This window comes from Leptodactylus fuscus, chromosome 5 (genome assembly GCF_031893055.1).
Source record: "Leptodactylus fuscus isolate aLepFus1 chromosome 5, aLepFus1.hap2, whole genome shotgun sequence".
NCBI classification, from domain to species: Eukaryota; Metazoa; Chordata; class Amphibia; order Anura; family Leptodactylidae; genus Leptodactylus; species Leptodactylus fuscus.
Window position 1 is genome coordinate 106,300,001 of NC_134269.1, and position 22,118 is coordinate 106,322,118.

Genomic DNA, 22,118 nt, shown 5'->3' on the forward strand with positions numbered 1-22,118 from the left:
TTTTCTGTGTTCCAGAGAAATATGGTCCTTGCGTATTTTATCCTCTTATATTACAAAGACAAGTGAACCTAGCCTTGAAAATGTGATATGCACGTATCACATTGAAAGCAATAGGGAAAAAAGCAACCCATTCATTTCTATGTGGAGCGCACGTATGCCGGCTCCCATAGAAAGCAATGGGATCTGTTTTAACGCCGCTGATTCGGAACGTGTTACACGTTCAGAATCAGTGAGCGTATACTCCGTGTGAAGGGGCCCTTACATAGCACGTTACAGTTATAAACAACATAGGGGCAACACAGTGGCTCAGTGGATAGCACTGCAGGCCTGGGTCCAAATCCCTCCAAGGGCAAAAAATCATCTGCAAGGAGTATGTATGTTCTCCCTGTGCTTGTATGGATTTCCTCCCATACTCCAAAGACATACTGATAGGGACCAATGTACATTGTGAGCCCTATATGAGTGGTGTAAACAACATACCACTCTTATGTATGTCAGTTATGTAAATTAGGAGAAAAACAACTTTGAAGTTTTTTGTTAATGTAGATTGTGAGCCCCAAATAGGGCTCACAATGTACATTTTACCCTATCGGTATGTCTGGAATATGGGAGGAAATCCACCCAACACACAAACTCCTTGCAGATGTTGTGTCCTTGGCAGGATTCAAACACAGGACTCCAGCGCTGCAAGATTGCAGTGCCAGCCACTGAGCCACCATGTTGCCTCAACCTAGAAGTTTTATAAAAATGAATTGGTGCACTGGGGGTGGGCCTTCAAACCCTGAAAGCACTGCTTTTGCTGCTTAAGTAGAATGGATGATATCATAGTAGTGGGAGTTGATCACAGGGTAGCACAGGCAGCAGATGGTAGTGAACTGAGTGATCGCCCACAGTGCACCAACTGCCTTATTTGCAAAAGACTTCACAGGTGTTTTGTCCAAAATCTGAACGCTCCCTTAAAAGAGCTACCTGGCTCACAAAACAACAGAGAGAAGCAACAGCAATTATTTGAGTGTCTTTTCCTCCTCCCTCTTCATAAGCTAATATGTAGAAAGTAGCCTGTACTATTCATTTATGCAAAGTGGTTTATAACTGGAGGTATACTTTAGAGCGTTTCAAACTATTATAACATTTCTAAAATCATCAATAAATGCTAGGAGATGGCATAAGGAAAAGTGGAAACCACACTGGCAGATGGAAACCTTTCTTCACAGAAATATTATAAAACATTTACCATTTTTTTCATTTCTTAGGCTACACTCACATAAATGTGTGCTACCCATGACCTGTGACACTACTTTTTACAGATCACCCACTAAATTTAAGGAGTCCATGAGATAAAACTGATCCCACACAGATCTGTGAAAAACACAGCAGAGAATCACCGTGGTCATCTGCATATAGACTTATTGCCTTAAAGGTCCAGTTTCAGCAAACAAATATTAAGGTTTGCATAATGAAAGTTATATAATTTTCCAATATACTTTCTGCACCAATTTTTCAATTTCTAGATCTTTGCTTGTTGTCATTCAGCCTTTGTTTACTGACAGTGAATAATAATCAGTCCATGGTCATGTGATTTATGGTACATGGTCATGTGATGGACGCACAGACTCGTTACTAGGCACATGTCAGATTACTGTGCTGTGACTGTAACGAGCTGTGCAACTGTGTGTACATCACATGACCATGGACTGATTTTTTATCCACTGGAAGTAAGGAGAGTGAGTGACAGCAACCGGGAGGAATTGATACAGGAAGTATATTGGAAAATTGTGGAACTTTTCATTGCACATACAATAACATTTATTTGCTGAAACTGGGCAATATGTTCAAGTTATATCTTTAACTAAGTAAGTAAAAGTAAGTCATCCAAATAATTCCCCCAAGCATCACATGGGTAATAGCAATTTATTCCTGTTTTGATTCTCATTGTTATTAAACTTCCATGCCAACTTCTTTCCAAAGATATGTCTTTCTTTAATTTTGTTTTGGAAGAACAAATGATCTGGTTAGATTATATAAGATAAAGTACAAGCAGTTTCTGTGATTCATTTAGAACTTCTTCATAAAATAAGCATAAAAGGATTATTCTTACAATATTTTATTATATGACACAACTGTATCTGCAAATGAATGCTAAGGTTCCACATAGCGAGCCGCAGCAAAAAAAGCATTGCGGGATGTAACGTATTGCGATATTTCATGCAGTGCATTTCAAAGACAGTCCACAGAGGTTCCCTCTGTTGACTTTCTGCTTCCACTTTACCTATAGTGAAACCGCCAGCGTTTCCGTAGATATAATTGAAATGCAATTTCCAAAGCTACAACGTTTCGGAAATCACAGCGTTTCCATTGCTTGTTAGGAATCCCATCCACTTTGAAGGGACTGTAAAACACTGCATTTGCGCCACATGGGGCCCCGACCTTATAATATTGTTTTAGAAGTGCTTTTTTTATAGCTGTCACAGAATATGCCATAAATGCATGATATTCCTCCTCTGATACTGCCATCTGTTCGGAGAATAGGGGTCCCCTGACCCTCTTTATGTAATTCATATTGAAAAAAAAAAAAAGATGGATAGCAAGTCATGCACAAGCTCATGCACTGAGGTTTATAGAAGTTACAAAAAAGCTCTTATTAAATGCTTTATAAATGTCTCTTGTTAAAATACCTCCTTTAGCAGATCTAGCCAATTTGAAAAGGACCTATTGTAAACCTAATGTCCTTAGGGTAACTGTAAGATGAAAAAGGATCCAACAGGAAGACATACATATATAGTTACACTAGCTGGTACCCGCGACTTCGTCTGCGGTGATTGTAGAAGTGGGTATATACAGGCACGGGTAAGGTTTTCGTAGTGTGTATAAGGTATGGGATATGAAATGTAAGTATGTATCTTGTTTTATCTGTAATTCAGAGAATACGTGAGACTTTTGTGTTGAAGTTAATTTGTATTTGAGCTGCTATACGGTGTTGTGAGAAACTTTACATAGTGACTTTGGGACAGAGGTATTTGAAGTTAACCCTTTCCCGCCGATGGCATTTTTTGATTTTCGTTTTTGACTCCCCTCCTTCTAAACCTCATAACTTTTTTATTTCTCCGCTCCCAGAGTCATATAAGGTCTTAATTTTTGTGGGACAAATTTTTCTTCATGATGCCACCATTAATTATTCTATATAATGTACTGGGAAGCAGGGAAAAAATTCAGAATGGGGTGGATTTCAAGAAAAAATGCATTTCTGCGACTTTCTTACGGGCTTTGGTTGTACGGCATTCACTGTGCAACCAAAATGACATGTCCCCTGTATTCTGTGTTTCGTTATGATTCCGGGGATACCAAATTTATATGGTTTTAGTTACATTTTGACCCCTTAAAAACAAATCCAAAACTGTTAAAAAATTTTTTTTTGAAAAGTTGCCATATTCCGACAGCCGTAACTTTTTTATACGTGCATGTATGGGGATGTATATGGCGTCTTTTTTTGCTGGACTGGTTGTACTTTGTAGTTCTACCATTTTCAGGAAATGTTATTGCTTTGATCACTTTTTATTCAAATTTTTATCAGAATCAAAACAGTGAAAAAACGGCGGTTTGGCACTTTTGACCATTTTTCTCACTACAGCGTTTACCAAACAGGAAAAATATTTGTATAGCTTTGTAGAGCGGGCGATTTTGGACGCGGGGATACCTAACATGTATGTGTTTCACAGTTTTTAACTACTTTTATATGTGTTCTAGGGAAAGGGGGGTGATTTGAATTTTTAATCCTTTTTTTTGTTGTTTTTAATATTTTTTTTACTTTTTTTAAACTTTTTTTTTGCATGTATTAGACCGCCTAGGGGTATTGACATGGGTGGGCGGTGTCGCGGATTGTCAGAGCGGTGGGAGTTGGCAAACATGGCTGCTCCGGAGCGTTAAAGAGAGCCTCCTGGAGTATCGTTAAGGTGAGGGGCAAAGTGGTAAAGTATATGTATATGACATTGTGTGGGGTTAGGGGCGAGGCTGTAGAGGGCAATATGAACTTTGTGGCTTGCTATGGTCCAAAGTGTGTGAGATTGCAGAGATGGTGATGTGAGTTTGGGGTTTGTGGGGGTCCTGGGAAAAACGTATGTGCGCTATTGTGACGAAAAGTAGCCTATTGCGCAATGGGGTGTATTAACTATGTTTGTGGAAAATTTCAGCCAAATCGGTCGAGCGGGTTTTGCGTGATTGACTAACAAACATCCGAACACACAAACCCACAAACATCCAAACTCACAAACTTTCACATTTATAATATTAATAGGATAGTAGATGAGGTTGGATAAAGACATTAGTCCATCAAGTCCAACCTATAACCCTACACATTTTGTTTTTATTTTTTATTTTGAAAGGTTTTTTTTGGATCAAAATACAGATATATAAAATTCATATAGGTGATGTTTAGAAGGTTCCCAGAGGCCAAACAATCACAAAAATAGGGATTCCAAGGAGAAACTTATATACAGCTTCTGTTCTGTTCAATGCCTATGGGACTAGCTAAAACAGTTGAGTACAGCGCTCAACTCTTTCTTTCAAGCCAATATAAATGAATAGATTGGCAGTGCCCATAGGTGACCACCATTCCCTTAAAGTCACTGCAGTCATGTCAAAAGTTGTCTATAGTTTTGCTTGTCTTTTATTCCTATGTTTTTGAATTATTGATTATAGTATAAAATATATATCATAAATGTGACATAAATGGAGGACTGGCAACTGTTGGGTGAATGATTATATGTCTATGGACATATTTGTGGTATACACAACTGAATACTCTCCAGTTCCTCTACAGTAACCTAATATTGTTCATGAAATAACCGAACTTATATCTAAAGAGGATATTCAAAATATTCTTTAGATTCTGAAATAATATGAATAAAACACCATGAAATACATCAGCTTATACTTTTAGCTCCTTTACTATGTTTCTAACTACTTGAAAACATTTTAACTTTCACAGCAGAACATGAGGGAACTGTAAAAGGGGAATTCACCGTCCTAATGAAACCACAGAACAAAGTCATCTTAATAATTTTATGTTATCGTTATGACTAAGAGCGCAGAACACTGGATGTTGCTGTCAGCAGTTTTTACTCTTCTTTGGTTAAATAAACTTTAGAAACTATGCCAGATTCTTCATATTTAGTGCAACACGTGATGTGTGTGTATAACACCATTTGTTTCTTTTATAATTAGATAAATTTCAAATATTTTAGGTTTTAAAGTAAAAAATAGATACAAAAAGCAAACAATTTGTTGTTTTCTGTGATAAGAGTAAACAGTATATAAATAGCAGATGGCACATTGTGATAGCCTTAGGACGTCTCAATGTATCAGTGATATATAATGTTGATCTTACCATCTGGCGGAATTAGAACTTTGTTGTTCTGTGTACACCACCCAACAGGGTGCAGGTCTGCGGTCATGACATCACACCAAAAGTCAGCTCTTCGATCCTCTCCATAGCCACAATATCTCAACAGTAGTAGCTGGCCACATGTTGTAATAATAGTAGCTACCCAGTAAGTATCTGGGTTATTCTTATTGGCCACTTCCAGTTTCATTCCTGGTTGGAAGCTGCTTTGAAGACTAATTTCAACCTTGTAAAATATAAGAAATGAAATAAATTGTACTACACAACATGAAACTTTGCAACATTATGGATGTATAAATACATAAATATAGAGTTACCCATATTAGATAGTGTCATAGTCTATGCAGAGAATACAAGTATTAGACTTTGTGTAACCAAGGTAAAATACAAATTCAATCAGTGACAAGAGAATAAATTTTAATAAATGTCACCATCGAATCTGATTGCTAAGAATAGCTCCCTAACTGCAATACAAGGTCCATTAATATTTCATTGCTTGGATACTTCTGAAAATATAAGAAGTCTCAAAATAGCATGTTCTCCCTTTCTTTCTTCATTGCTCTTCTTATTCAATATTTCTACTTATTTCCATTTTACAAGCAGTGTCATTTAGGTAACCAAGCAGAGAGTTAGAGCTGCTTTAAATACACTCAAGCATTCAGAGATTGGGATTAATATATAAGGTTTGGAAAATGACTTGGTTTATACTACAACAAAGGAAGAATATTTTATGCATCAGTAAGAATTTCCAATCCCTAGTCATGGTGCCATTGTCATTTTACAATTTGATGAATATCTTCCCACAGTTTTAGTGAATTTCTGCTATTTTATTGGCACCAAATGGATATTCCAAGATTTATTAACAAAAGGTTAATAAACGCCATTAATGCTCCAGATTTTTTTTTTAACTGCTTTTTTAACCTCTGACAGTTCCTTTAAACATTTTATTTGCTGAAAACAGATGAACAAAAAAAGAAAACAAAGATGTTCAGCAATAAAATAAATAGCCCCCTTCATTTGAAAATGAGTCTGTGTGCAGAGTAATGTTACTGTCAACTTTATTATGACAGCATATTGACATACTGACAGGTTTACAGTGAAGTTATGTGCTCCCCTCCAGAGCACCAACCTCCTCTCTGCTCCTATTTTATAAGTAATATTTCCTGCATGAACAGGACTTCAATCTATCAGTCCAGGAATATGGGAGTCAGATCAACACTATAATAGAACTATACTGGAGGAGTAACTAGGGGGAGGGGGGTGCCCCATAAGTCCCTCTGCTATATAAATAATAATAATAATAGTAATAATAATATCATCTGTAAAGCGCTGGAGAATATGTTGGTGATATAAAAGCAAGAGAAATAAATTACTTAATACATGTTTGAATAAGTTTCTTTTATAGGAATACATTTAATTTGGTTTGTGTATTAACTGAACTGAAATATGGAGCTGTCTGCAAAAAAAAACATATATGTATTAAGGGTTTTTTGTTAGTTTTTTTTATCATGGAAGTCTAGGACAGGAGTAAACAATGAAAAAGTAACCAAACAGAAGCATACCTCCGCAGTATACATTCAACCTTTGACACATTAGAAATGTACTTTCTGTAGCTACATAAAAGAGAACCTGGCTAACCATAAGCTAGTCGTGAGCTGGAAGGCTTTAATGTGTGATTTGCTTTGTGACAGCAGATTCTAGGTGTGAGCTGGTGTTATTCTGACATGATATTTAGCTTAGTGATTTGCTCAACAAGAATAGCAACAATACCTACATGTTTAAAAGAAGTATGAGGGGCAGCAACAGACGCCGATTCCTCCAGATATTCATCCCAGCTGAAATCTGTGTCTTCAAAACTGGAGCCATCATCTGTAGATAGAAAAAAAAGAAACAATTACAATCTTCTATCAACATATCTAATGCAAATGCCTCATGTAATATTAAAGAGTAACTTCTCTCAAAATGTAATTATACTTGGCGAATTACGTGAATCACGTGCCAGCTGGCTATATTTTCATCTGATGAGTTAATAGGATATGAGTTGTCACCATGAACCAAGCTCCTTGTCATAGATATTGGTGAAACTGACAGAAATTGGACAATTAAGAAGACCAGGCCTTATGCTGTATACTGTATACATGGGGGGAATCATTAAGACACATACATTACATTAACTGGTACCTATTGCCCTCAAGAAGACAATGGATAAAAAAGAAAAAAGTCATAATGTTTTTGCTCTGAATTTTCAAACTAGTGGTTAAAATGTTATAGCTTTTTTTTTTTGCAAATGTTTTATTACAGGAGTTTGTTTTAAAATGTTATTTTTTAAATTCAGCCATTTTTTTCAAATGTTTTTCAGGCATTTTTTAGTTCTATTGAGAACCCTAAAGGAAAAACAACAGAAAAAATACATTTGATAACCCCCTCCCAAAAAAAAGCAGACATTTAGTTTTTTTCTTTTTCCAAAATCAGGAACAGATTTTGACCTGTTCTTAAGGCTGAGTTCACACGGGGTATTGTGGTCAGGATTTTGATGCCGTTTTCTCCTCAAAATCCTGACCAAAAAGACTGCTCCCATTGAAAAAGAATGGACATGCTCATTCTTCAGGCGGAGTCACCTCGCGAATCCCTCCTCCCGACTAGGCCCATTCATTGGGCCCAACCTACTGATCAGTTTTTAATAGGATAATCATACACATTAGGGAGAGTGTTTGCCTACATAGGCAGTACGGAGACTTACAAGTCATTCCTGCTCCGCTAGGGATTCTGGGTAAAAAAATATGCAAATCTATTCTCCAGGATGTAATTAGGAGAACAGTGCACTCTGTACGCCACCCTATAGAGGGCAGCATCCTTAACATCATCAACGACTCAGTTATAAAGTCTTTTTAATGATAACACCCTCTATAGCGTGGTGTACAGAGTGCACTGTTCTCCTAATTACATCCTGGAGAATAGATTTGCATATTTTTTTTTTTTACACAGTTTTTAATAGGCATAACTCAGACATTTTACAAAACTGATCCATTGATTTCTGTTTGTCTGTATGTCAGTCAAAACAGTCAGAAATAGAGAATGTTGTTTTTTTCAACTGACTGTTTTTTTTTTCTGTTTGCCATAAAACATGTAAATACACACACTCTCTTCATTTCTCTTGCTTTTGAAATGGTTGTTTGAATAAGGTCTTTTATTCATAGGCTGTGTCTACCGTAATATTGTAGATTCTTATTTATATGAGTACCATAGGCAAAAGCAGATCTCATACAACCCTTTTAAATTCCAGTTAGCATTATTCTCATGAACAGTGTTGATATAGTCTTCTATTGAAAGAGACCATTTAGAACCCCTATCCCTTTCCTCTTTCATGGAGTATAGGTTGTGCAAACTGTGCTTATACGGTACTATATGCAATGATTAAGGCAGGGCTGTAGCATGAAAACTAAGCATAAGAGTACTTCTTTAGATAACAGATAGAGCCAATATACTGTGAGAAGGTGACAGGCAGAGTGCTGGAGTCCAGATATATCAGTCCCAGGGTTCTGATATATGTGTGGTCCAAGGCGGATCTGGAGTAGGCCTCAGCACAGGTGTAGATCCTCGGCTCATTACTAGGCCAGAAAAGGCTGTAGCTCCTACATTCCAGGGCAGTTCTATGAGGTGAAAGCAGGTGTATGGTTCTGTCCTGTAACCCTGAGTCCAGTGAGACTATATTGCACTTGTTTTGGTCATGCGGCTGGAAGTAAGCCACACGTATAGTTAGGTTATCAGTTCTATTTAGTTAGTTGCATAGACGAGCAGGTTTTTATTTTGCTTTGTTTGTTATTTTGCCTGAAGTTAAGGCTTTGTTTTGTTTTGCTGATTTTGTGCCTAAAGTCAAGATTTATATAGTTTCCTGTTTTTTTCTAAATAAACCAGTTTGTTGCATGTTTTGTGTCCCTGTTTGGATCCGCACCACTGTTTCAACCGAGCTAACTTCCCCACAATACATAGACTATAGAATGTGTTTGGCATATTGAGGAAATACAGTTGATGTTGTTGTTTTTACACCATCTTTTCTGAACAGAAATCAATTAACAATTCCTTGACCCTGACCCGCAGTCTAAGCACAATCATTTCATATTTATTAGAAACAAAATTGAAATGGAAGAATTTGTTTCATTAAAAATCTAATCCTTCATCCCATTTTCATGTGGTAATAACATAATAGAATTTGTGGTGGGATATAACTGTACATTAACGCAGCTTAGAAGAAGCATCTGAGAGATAATTGTTTCTACAAAGACTAATTCGAGTCCTGGAATAACTCCATTATATTTCAATTATGCAGAATAAATGAGATTTCAACAACAGTTCTATTACTTTATCTGTGTGTAATGATGAAGTGATAACTACAATACATTTCCATTCATAACTCATGCAGGTTCTGTCATTAATAGTATAATTAGGCAAATATTTGTATGGAAACGCTAATATTCTTAAGGCAACAATTTACAAATGAATTAATAACATCAATGGGTGTTTTACTTATCATCCAAATGGTCCTGTACATGAAGCCTGATAATAGATAAGATCTACAAATAGAAGAAAAATAAGAGGTACTGCCATATACACTAATAACTAGCTTGATGATAATAGACAATCCATAATATTTCCTATGAAAACATTGGGAGAGATTTATCAAGACTTAGGTTTAGCACTTGCAGATGCACCTCATTTATGACGCCTTTCATACATATATCAAGTGCAACTTCCAGCACGTCCATGTACCTGCACAGAAACCTGTTCCCTCTCATAGCTGGCGTAGATTTCAGGCATTATTAAACCATTAAAATTGCGTAAATTATCAATAATAAGACGTGATCTGTGACCTAGCCATCATCACACCTTCTTTCAGGAAAGTGCTGAAGACAATGGAAAATAGAAAAAAGTCACAATGTTTTATGCAAAACCCTGACTTGTGCTAAAATTGTGACTTTCGTATGTCTTGTACACCAGAAATTGGCATACAAGACATGACAAATATCGCCCATTGTTTTTCTAGTTCCATCACTGTTAAATCGTGATATTAATCTTGGAAGCGTGTGAAATATTAACCACTATAACCGACAGATTTTCTTCCACTTGACTGTAACTGCTTTATTATCCTCATAAACTTGCTTTCTTCCTGTAGATAAACCATTTACAAATGTCTGTAAATATTAACCAATTACAATTGGTTTTCAATTAAGCAGTTGAACAGTTAGTTCTATTAGACTAAGCTCACACAGTTTTTGCTAAATAAATAAGTAGTCATATATAATGTGTTGTCAGACAGTACAGTGAGGTAGACACAGAAACATCAAATAAGAAAATCAGCAGTAAAACAATGTGGAAACATAGCTGAGGTGAGTAAAAGAGTAGGAAAAAAAAGAGTAGGAAACAGAGACCAGAGAGGATGGCAGAGGCCAAAACAAAAGGTGTTTGTAAACGTGGAGAAGGGAAAGGGTTATCTGTGGATGAATATGAGCAACACAGGGGAACCAGGCTCTAAACGTCTCATGGATTACACTATACAGGAAGTTGTTTAGTTGGCATTTCACTACTCCAAAGGGAAACAAATTCCGCCCTAAGTGTGTAATAGTGTTGTGACTAGGAACAACAGAGACAAGAGTCTGAATAAACAGAAGGTAATCCAAGCTATCTTGAAGTGTAGGAGAACTTCCCATAAGTTTTTTCTGGAGTTGCATTGGTATCACACCCCAACCTTACTCCATTGCCTCATCCAAAGTATTTCTCCTATTTGCTGGCATTGCCAGGCCACAGCAGGTACGCTATGCCATATTTTCTGGGATTCTCTGACCCGACCCTTTTGGATGGAGGTCAAAACCATCACTGATGCCCTTTTTATACAGGGAGTCCCACTGGACCCTCTTAGCTATTTGCTTAATCTACCCCCTAAACACCAAGGTAAAAGACATCCAAGCTATTATAATTTTTACCCTTCCTTCCCCCTCCATTCCTTCCCTTGTCATCTTTCTCATATTCTCTATGTTACTTGGTGGCTTTTTTTTTTTGTGCACTCCCATATCTGATTAGCTTCTGTTGGGCTAATTGGCCACGTGTGCTATAATTCCTTTATTTTTTATTTTGTTATTATGTATTTTAAAAATTACAGTCTATTCCCCTCTCTCCCCAACCCCCCCCCCCCCCCCCAATGTATCGGGTAAAATGACTTTAGGCTAAGGCCCCACAGGACGTCCCGCAGCAAAAAAAGTGCTGCGGGGAAAACCGTGGCAGCAACGCATTGCTTTAGACAGAAAGTTTGCAGAGTTTTCCTCCAAAGACTTGCTGTTACAATTACACCTATGGGGAAGCCATGCCAATTTTGGAAATCTTGTCATGTCTGCACCACGGTTTTTACTGTAGAGTGGGCATGGGAGTCTCTTGAATCCCATGCACTTTGTTCTTACTGTAAAATACCACGATTTCTTCTGCGGCGTTTCTGCCAGGGCCAAATTGTGGCATTTCCATCCCATGGGGCCCCAGCCTTAAGGGCTCTTTTCATCTTCCGTTTTTCAAAAGACACATGTTGTTTGTGTTCACCATGGACTGCACAGAGATCCATTAATTTTCAATGCATTTCTTCAGACATCCAAGGCATGCTACATTTTGGTCCATTTTGCAGATCATGCACTCACATTTATGTCTATGAGTCCATTCACACTGATGTGTGAATAAGACCTAAGCTAGAATTCTGGCACATTTGGTCTCAGTTATATCCCCATTATATTTAATTAGCAGTAAATACTCTATAAAATATTTCACAGCTGATGACTACTGACATAAAGCAATAATAAATATAATTATGGCCAACCTCACTCCTATAAAAATATGAATGCCAATCAAGTGTATCTAAAAATATTTCCTAAAATTCTTAGGAGTTTTGTAAGGCTTGTCTGTGCTCAGCATGTATCTGCTGTGTAAGCAATTAGGATCTATCTTAAGTTGGTAGCTGCCAAGCTTCATTATCTTTAGCAGGCCATTCAGCTGATCCTTTAGGAATATATTTCAGAATCTACGATACAGAATAAACTGGACTTCCATGCTTCACTAGATAATAGTTTAAGAGCTGACAAATTAGATTGTAATCACTAAGTGGCATGGCATTATTTCACAAAATTTCATTTAACACAAGGGACTTGAGCTGGGCAATTTTTCATATGAATCACATTTAATGATTAATTTAGGTAAAAATTAAGTTTGTTGAAAAACATTCATTGATAAGGGAAAAATGTCAGCCAGTAAAAGCAGCTGATGAAAAAATATGTATGTGTTTGTGTATCTGCTGCAGTGCGGAGGTTGCTGTTGTTTCTCTCATTCTGGAATCTTGGAGGCACAGAATCTTCAAGATGACTGGCTATGTTGTATACAAGACCAAATCCACAATGATAATTTACATTCCGCATACTCGTCAGCTTTCTTGTGCTCTTACCGCTAGCTTGTGTCTTTCTTTAGCAGAATGTATGTTCTTTTATGTTCTTTCACTCAATTCAAACAAATATACTATTATTCCAGATCTTAAGTATGACTAGCGTTGGAAGAAGGAAAACATTGCGTGCAAATCATATAAATTCCAGAAATACAGAGAGTCTATAAAAAGAGTGTATCTCAGTCTTCCATCTTGGTCTCCTAAATTTCCACTTTATGCATTGCCTTGATTCTTATATGCTTATGTAGTACTTAGAGTACCTTTAGAGTACTAAAGTACAGGCAGATCAAAACTCTGCATGAATATAACTTACAGTTCACTGGTACTATTATTGCCACTTTCCTCTGGAGTCAAGAAAACATAGCAGAACAACGCTAAATGGGATTTCCAGCTATTAAAATAGGGCTTAGAATGGGGCTGGTTCTGATGCTGCCTTCTTTGGTGCTTGGAGACATCCATTCACCCAATCATTGGCTGAAGCAAGTCAATGTTGTGGCCACTGGTTGGTGGCGTGAACATCTTGGGGCATTTTTTGTGTGTCAAAGGACACCAGAACTTGACTTCAGCAGCATCTGAATCAGAGCTGCAGGATATTAATGAGAGTTAAGTACCCTTTTATATGTTAGTAGAGATGAGCGAGTACTGTTCGGATCAGCCGATCCGAACAGCACGTTCCATAGAAATGAATGGATGCACCTGGTACTTCCGCTTTGACGGCGGACGGCTGCTTAACCCCCCGCGTGCCGGCTACGTCCATTCATTTCTATGCGAGCGTGCTGTTCGGATCGGCTGATCCGAACAGTACTCGCTCATCTCTATATGTTAGCATTACTATTATAATTAAATATATTTTTAATTTAATACCTTCACACTTTAAAATTATACAGAGCCATAATATCTCTGTGTGCACAAGCCCTTAGGGTCCATCCATATTACAGTCTTTGTCATCCAAGTGCCTTAAGTTTTTTTTTTTTTTTACTAATGGCAATAGGACAGTATTAGCATCAATGCTCTCCTATGGGCTCATATACACATAAGTTTTTTTAATTGGTCGGTGTATTGTTACCATTTTTTAAGAATATATTCTATGCAAATCCGTTTTCACTAACCTGAGCAACCTATTGAAGTCTATGAATCAGTGAAAAAAACAAGCATCACTAGTATATCATTTCAGTGCCATCTGTTTTTCACTGAACCACTGCCAACACATATTTGAAAAACATGATCAGTGAATTGGATGCAACATGAACGGCAAAAACAGATGCACGCATTGGAAACAGATGTAAAATGGAAGCTAGAAATGGACACTAGGGTCGGATCCCATATTAAAACAGTCATGTGCATCTCATATCATGTATACACAATATACACTTTATATACAGGGTGAAATTTAGATTTTTTTTTTTTTTTTAAATGTAGATTGTGAGCCCCACATAGAGCTCACAATGTACATTTTTCCCTGTCAGTATGTCTTTTTTTGGAATATGGGATGGAAATCTATGCAAACACTGGGAGAACATACAAACTCCTTGCAGATGGTTTTGTGCCCTTGGCGGGATTTGAACACCAGGACTCCAGCGCTGCAAGGCTGCAGTGCTAACCACTGAGCCACCGTGTGGCCCCTTGAAATTCAGATTTTGTCATCGATAGTGGGAATAGGAGGAGACCTCAAGGTGTATCAGGGCCTATGAGCAGGAGCAGAATTATAGGCTTATTCCAGCAAGCAATGGCCAATATTCACTTACCCATCCCCACTCCCTCCCTTGGCCTCCTCTGATTCACCTTCATCTTCCAGGGGGCAGTGCAATTTATTTGTTATTTAATGATGACCTAAAATCACTCTCTGGGGGCCAGTATATGGGGCATTATATTGTGTGGGGAGCTAGCAAAGGGGTGCATTTACTGCATGGGGGCCTGATAAGGAGAACCTTACTGTATGGATGCCAATAAAGGGGCCGTATACTATGCAGGGGACCAGAAAAGAGGACAATATATTGTATGGAGGCCAGTAAAAAGGCAATATTCTGTGTGGGATCCAATCAATGGGGCAATTTACCATGTAGGTATGTCAATAAAGGGGGCAATATACCATGTGGAAGTGAGTAAAGGGGGCATTAAACCATGTGGGGGGCAATAAAGAGGGCCTTATACTTTGTAGTGGCCAATAAAAGGGCAATAAACCATCTGAGGGGCATTGTGTGAATTGACTATTACTCAGTAATGGCTCTTTTTGTATGTACTTGAACCCAACAATTTGTAAAGTGCTGTGGAATATGTTGTCGTTATATAAATAAAATATATTATTATTATTATTATTATTATTATTATTATTATTATTATTATTATTGTGTTGTCAGTAAATGAGGCATTACACCGTATGGGAGGTCAGTAAAGGGGACTTTATACTATGTGGGAGGTCAGTAAAGGAAGCATTATACCATGTGGGAGTCAGGAAAGGGACCATTATACAGTGTGGGAGGCAGGAAAGGAAGCATTATACCATGTGGGGGGCATGAAGGCAGGTGTTAAACCATGTAGGGGCAAGGAAAGGGATATTTTATTATGTGGAGGGCAGGAGAGGCCCAGCCAAAAGCTTAATTTAGAGCTTGGTTTTTCCTATTTACACCCCTGCGCATGAGCCTTCAACCATGCCTCTGATGAAAATTGCAGATAATACATTTGGATTTTGTTTCATGTTTTGCAACAGATTTTACTGCAGATTTTCTATGGGTTAAACTCTGTACTACAATGGAAGAAATTCCAAAATACAGCAGAATTATACTGCAAATCGTGCAAAATGTAAATGTGGGTATTTAATTGAAATGTAGCTCACATTATATTATACCCATTATACTAATGTGTCTGGAGACTGGCATTATCCTTGTGACACAGAATCGTTTAATAATGAAAAAAAAGCATGAGAATAAAATGTTTTTGATCTTGTTGGCCATATCAATGTGCATCAAGAATATCTGGGTCATGTACAGTCACACAGTATATAAGGCTCTTTTAACATAAAGTAATGGGATTTAGGGAACAGATCCATAAATAACAACTTTGTGAACTTACCTGATACAAAAAGTTCTCGCCCATTACTTGGGCTGTTAGACTTTTCCATATATAGACTGGTTTTGTTCTGATTTACTTGTATTGCCGGCATCCTAGTCTCCATTATTAAAATGTCTTTTTTCCTTTTTTATCTAGTTCATTATAGTGAGAGTTGCTGCAAGACAAAAAAAAAGCCACAATTAGCTACTTTGTTAATTCACATAATCAGATGCAAAAAGAGAAACACATATGAGCATAACAAACTCCCTCTCTCTCTGTATAAATATTTATATATATATATATATATATATATATATATATATATATATATGTATCCTACTAATATTTCCTACTAATATTAATGTTTGTGTGTTTGGATGTTTGTTACTCAATCACGCAAAAACGGCTAAAAAGATTTGGCTGGAATTTGGCACATACATAGATAGGAACCCCGATTAAAATATAGGCTACTTTTTATCCTAGTAAATGACGTCACTACATGACCGTTAAGCACAAATTTAGACACACACTACGTTTGAGAACCTTTGATGATGTCATCACAGGCCCTTCAGCTGTCCCATAGGATCATGCTATGTGGTGGGCGGAGCTACATGCTAATTTGGGGGCGGAGCTAAACAGGAGGGAGCCAGACAGTGTGAAAACTGAAGAAAATGGAATCTCATAGAAGATCAGTAGAATACAGAACATTCAGGCTGTGTCTGGACAAGAGGAGTATAACAGCTGTAGAGTTTCAGTGAGTGGGACGGGGAATCTGTTGTTCTGCCTCAGATGGGGGAGGGGGGAGAACTGTTGTACATTTCAGCCACATCCGTTCAGCCGTGTCTAATACAAAAGCTGCTCAGACACTCTCACACAACACAAGCCCTGTATTCAAAATTAGCAGATGTAGCAGAGCTGAGGCGGGGCGCTAGAAGTTTGTGTGCATAACACAGGGGCATTTGGTCTTCGGACTGTACTGGATCCCCACCAACCACATTTGGCTAATTATAAGCAGCTCATCGCCAACAACAACCCGCAGACCTATATATACTGTAATGTACTGCAGTTTTTCCCCACAGCACTTTTCACATTATGTCCACAGAGTTTTCTTCTTCAGTACTCTTTGTTACCCAACATTTTTGGAAATCACAGCATTTCCTCTGCACATATTTTTTTTGTAATATGTGGACCCATCCACTTTACTAGAATCCCATCCAGTTTGCAGGGACTGTAAATCGCTATGTTTTTGCCGCTGTGTTTCCAAAAATTGCTTCCATTAATAGGATATAGACACCTATGGTTCAGTTTCTTTATAACATGCATTATAATACATTGCAAGCTGTAGAACACAGTTCTATGCTAAATCTGTCAGCCAAACCCTCAGATGGTTTGGTCTGTAGCCTCTCTCTACTTTGACACCTTTTCATTTACATTTATTTTATTTTGTTGTAAAAATGTTAGCTTAGACATGTGTATACAGCAGAACAGGGAGAACGGCTACAGACTACGCCATTAGAGGACTTCTCTGACAGATGTAACACAAAACATCCGTCTGTAGTGCGTTACGTATAGTATTGTAACACATGCAAGCTGGAGAAAATAAACAGTTTGACATTTTTAAAAAATGACAAAAATGCTTCTTAGCCCATAATGACATGTCACGCAATTCAATTTAATAAAAATCCAACTGTGTCCATAGACCTTATATCCTGCCTGATGTCAACAAAAATGAAATATTTTTTATATTTGCTAAATATCATATTACTGGTGCTTTGATGTTGTTCGAACATTCAATGATGAAAAATAATTTGCATTTTTTCTCTATTGAAAATAATAGCAGTACTAGTAGTAACATTAATCCGTCTCCTATAAATAGCCTTTGTGTTTCACTGTTTACAGTCAGTAATGCCAATTATTGCCATGTCCTTTCACAAGTCAGTAAATACACTGCTCAATCCAATCATAAAACATTTCCACCCTATGGTGTGCGAGGAAGGATGAAGCAACACTTTGCTGACTTTGCTAAGCCTGAAATAATCTCTCTGCTTTATCTGCAAGAAAACCTCTAGTTAGCAATTGATACGATCACTGCTGTTTGGTTACAACTGGGTAAACAAGCCTATAATACGCTTATAAAAACCCTGTTATTGAGTCTACACTTTCCAGAGTAGAGTTGAGAAAGAAATACACTTCAGTCTATGCAGCCAGTACTTTATAATGCAGCAGTTCACAGGAAGCCATCAATACTCTAGTGTACACCGTGCCTAGATCGTCACATTGGTTACAAGACATTAGCTGAATGGCGTTCTAACGAATATTTACTGTTCCCTCTGGAGTTTTATAATGCACAGTCTGTACATCAAATGTTCAATTGAAACGTATGTATTCCATTCATACAATAGGGCTATTTGTAAAGCAAGCGTTTCTCCTCTCGGTTTGACATCAACGACAGATAGAGTGTAGCGGCTAGGAGTGCCTGCGAATTAACTCAGCAGCACCCTATCCATCACCTTAAATTGAACTCAGGGGTACAAATATAAATAGAGCATGTTGTTAAGTGGTATAATATAAGTAGTTGCGAAAAGCTCTTGGTATTCTGACAAGGATACATCATTATGCTATGGATGAAAGCTGTGCTGATTTCACAGACACTAAACCAAGCCAATATTGATATCATACATAAGCTCATTATCCACATCACTGCAAGATACTGTTCTCAGCTATGAGCCATTTCATCTTTAAAAGGTTCCCTACAGGTCTGCAACATCAATGCTATAACCTGCAACATACAATAGTACACAGAAATAAATAAACACAGTGGTGTCCTATTGATGTGACATACATAATCCTTATATATAATGATGACTGCAATATGATTATTACACATTGGAGAAAACTCCCCCTGCAAGAATTAACCTGAAAAAATCCTTAGAAGGTAGAACAGAACCATATGTCATATGGCCACTCATGGGTTACAGAAAATTCTAGTGGCATTGTCATTCTGAACAAAGACATCTCAATTGGGACCTGCTGTTTGAGTGGAAAAGGATTCTCCAGAATAGCTTTATGTCTACAAGAAGCAATATCCAGGCCTTTTCTGATTCTGATAAGAACACTTCAATACACATGAATACTGTCATTGAATAATAAAAAATGGAGCAGCTGTCATCTGACTGCAGTTCTGTGATCTTTTTCCTTTCACATTTGGTCAGTGGTGGATATCCTTGGCCTCGCTGAGCTATTACTTTACAGCAGCAACATGGCCAATGGCTGTCTCATGTGTGAAGGACTGCACCAATACTTATACTATAGTAGTAACTAGTACAGTGCAGACTTACATAGGCAGTCTGAAAATACGCTAGTGATGCTGGATGATAAATCTGGCAGATCTTTAGCCTGTTATGTCTACATTTATACCATCTGTTAGTTGGATCACATTAAACCAGAATTTTATGGCACATTGTGGCACATTTAAGCCACGCCCCTTTGATATGGTAATCCACACCCAAATGTCTAACAAGTCAGAAAAATTTAACTCAAACTAGATACATTACATAAAAGATGCACTACCTGTACACTAGTGTCTAATTGTGACTACAATAGTAAGTCTTGGCCTATATTTATATAGAAGTGTATATGATTGTGTTATGTAGCCAACTCTCAAGAGTGTTAGATAAACATAAAGACACATAGAGATATATAATCGCTATACTATGTGAGAATTGCTGCTTATGTTGCTAGATAACCAGTACCATTGGATCATTCACTTGGCATTGTATATATAGTGTGAGAAGGTGACAGACAGACTGCTGGAGTCACTGTATATTTCTATCAGATTTCTCACATATGTTTGGTCCAGTGCGGGTCTTCAATAGGCCTCAGCCCGAGGTGTAGAGCCAAGGCTTTTTATTGGGCCATATAAGGCAGCAGAGCCTGCACTTTAGGGCAGATCCTGGGAGAAAAGGAAGTAACTGGGTCTGCCCTGACACTGTGAGACTGCTGAGACAGTATTGTGCTATTTTTGGTTGATTCGTGCAGCTGGTAGCAAGAACCACGTACAGTTAGTATTTACTGTTTAGTTATTGCTCAGACGAGCAGGATTTTGTTTCGTATTGCTTTTGCCTGAAGTTAAGGCTGTATTTTATTTTGCTCATTTTTTGTGACATGAAGGTTAATTTATTTAGCTGTTTTTGTTTTTTTGTTTTTTTTAATAAACCTATTTGCTGCATATTTTGTGTCTCGCTCTGTCTGACTGGTTGGGTCTGCACCATTGCTGCTACCGAGATACCTTCCCCACAATAGATAGATGGTTAAAGTCTGGGAGCATGTATAGTAATTAGAGATGAGTGAACACTGTTCAGATCAGCCGATCCGAACAGCACGCACCCATAGAAATGAATGGAAGCACCTTTGACGCTGGCCGACCGCCGGCAAAGTCAGTGTCACAGGTGCTTCCATTCATTTCTATGGGTGCGTGCTGTTCGGATCGGCTTATCCGAACAGAGTTCGCTCATCTCTAATAGTAATAAAGGTTAGTTATGAGCACATTCTCAGCCACGCTCATATAAATATCTGTTCATGTGTACCTCTGTTGTGTCAGGAAAAAACTGCTGCACATATGTTCCTACATACTGTATGTTAGCATATGCCATATGCTTAGTCACACCCACTATGCAGAGTAAAATACTGTTCATGTTCAGATTAAAGGTAATGTGTCACCAGGAAATGACCTAATGTTTAAATTAAGTTTTGATGTTAAACATACTTTTTAAGAATTCTTGGTAATGCTGTTTTTAGTTTTCCATGTTATTATCTATAATTAAATCCTACAAAGGTGTTAACATTTTGAAAATGAAAGTCCTGCCGAAATGATTTTGCTTCTTGCAAACAGTCCTTAACCCCGACCCAAGGCAAGGGTGAAATTGGCCTATCTGGTTATAATACATACTATTATGTGGTGGTTCACTCTGGGATCAAATCTGCCCTGAAAGCTCTCTCCATAGTTCCATGGACCTGCACTAGAGCTGCCTTCTCATTGCAGTCATTGTCCTTCAGTACCTATACCACCCTATTGTTTCTACACTATCAGCCAACTCACTATTAGATTCTAAGAGGCCTCTGCTTCCGGTTTCAAATAACCCAACTTCCCCCCCAGCTGTATCCACCAGATCAAAATCGTGGGCGAGTCAAAATCTATCCCCCTACTTTTATTCGATGCCCTTTCTCACTTTTCTTTGGCCCCCCCCTGTTGGACCATTTCCTTTCAGGCTGAATTTCGTCTAGGGCCCCTTTCAGTTATGTGCAGTTGACACATTTCTACCATTCTATATACGCCTCCTGCCAATTACATGGGAATCTCACAAAGTTTGAATGACTTTGCATAGCACCAATCTTCCCCTACATGTTATCTCTACAATATCTGGCGCTTTCTTTCCAGCGCCTCTCCACAATAATCCCCTTATTGTCAGGGCTGGGAGCTGGTATTAGAGAAATCGTTTAATTATAAGTCCCTTATCACAACAAAAATACAGGAAACTTCCTTTAATATACTGTCATGATGGTACAGGGTCCCAGGCTTTTTACATGGCTGGTTCCTGAATGCCCCTTACTCATATATAGTGAGGATGTCCATTACTTCAGGATTTCTGGACCCAGGTTCTGTCATACATGACTGACATAACAGGCATCTCCTTATCGAATACTCTTGAGACCTACCCGTTTATGAATCGCACTGGCTTGTCTCAATATAAATGGTCCCTCATCATATTTTTCCTGCAGGGTCCCCTGGCATGAGAAGAGACAGTTCCCGTCGACTCTTGAGGAATGTTTTTCTGAAATCTCTCTCTTTTATACAATGGAGAACCTCCTTGCCCACAACTTAGAACTCCATGATCATTTTACTCTGTCCTGGTATGTATTGTCTATTGCCATTGTAGAACCTTCTGAATTTCTTGTATTGGATTATACATGTTGAATTTGTTACTGTTTCTGCTGTTCTCCTTCTTCCCCTTTTCCTTCCCTTGTGCCCCACTGTCCTCTTTCCCTTCTGCTCTCCCATCTTGAATTGTTTGTCTCTGTTTAAGAATTTTGTTTTATTGGGAAGTTGTGCTTTCCATGTTATAAATAATAACATGAAAAACCTTTAAAAACCTCACAAAAAATTCTTTTAGAATATGTTTAACATAAAACTTGATTAAGAATTAG

General features: G+C 37.9%; 1 protein-coding gene across 3 annotated transcripts in view; it reads right to left on the bottom strand.

Annotated features, from left to right (window-relative positions):
• The window catches only part of SFMBT2 (Scm like with four mbt domains 2), a 148,940-nt gene that overhangs the window by 86,305 nt on the left and 40,517 nt on the right, over positions 1-22,118 (bottom strand). For all 3 annotated transcript variants that reach the window (XM_075273943.1, XM_075273944.1, XM_075273942.1), the window contains exons 2-4: positions 15,936-16,089; positions 7,173-7,267; positions 5,384-5,624 (exon numbers count right to left, since the gene is read on the bottom strand). In XM_075273943.1, the coding sequence (XP_075130044.1) occupies positions 5,384-5,624; positions 7,173-7,267; positions 15,936-16,038 (439 nt within the window). In that variant the 5' untranslated portion in view covers positions 16,039-16,089. The remainder of the gene's footprint in view (positions 1-5,383; positions 5,625-7,172; positions 7,268-15,935; positions 16,090-22,118) is intronic.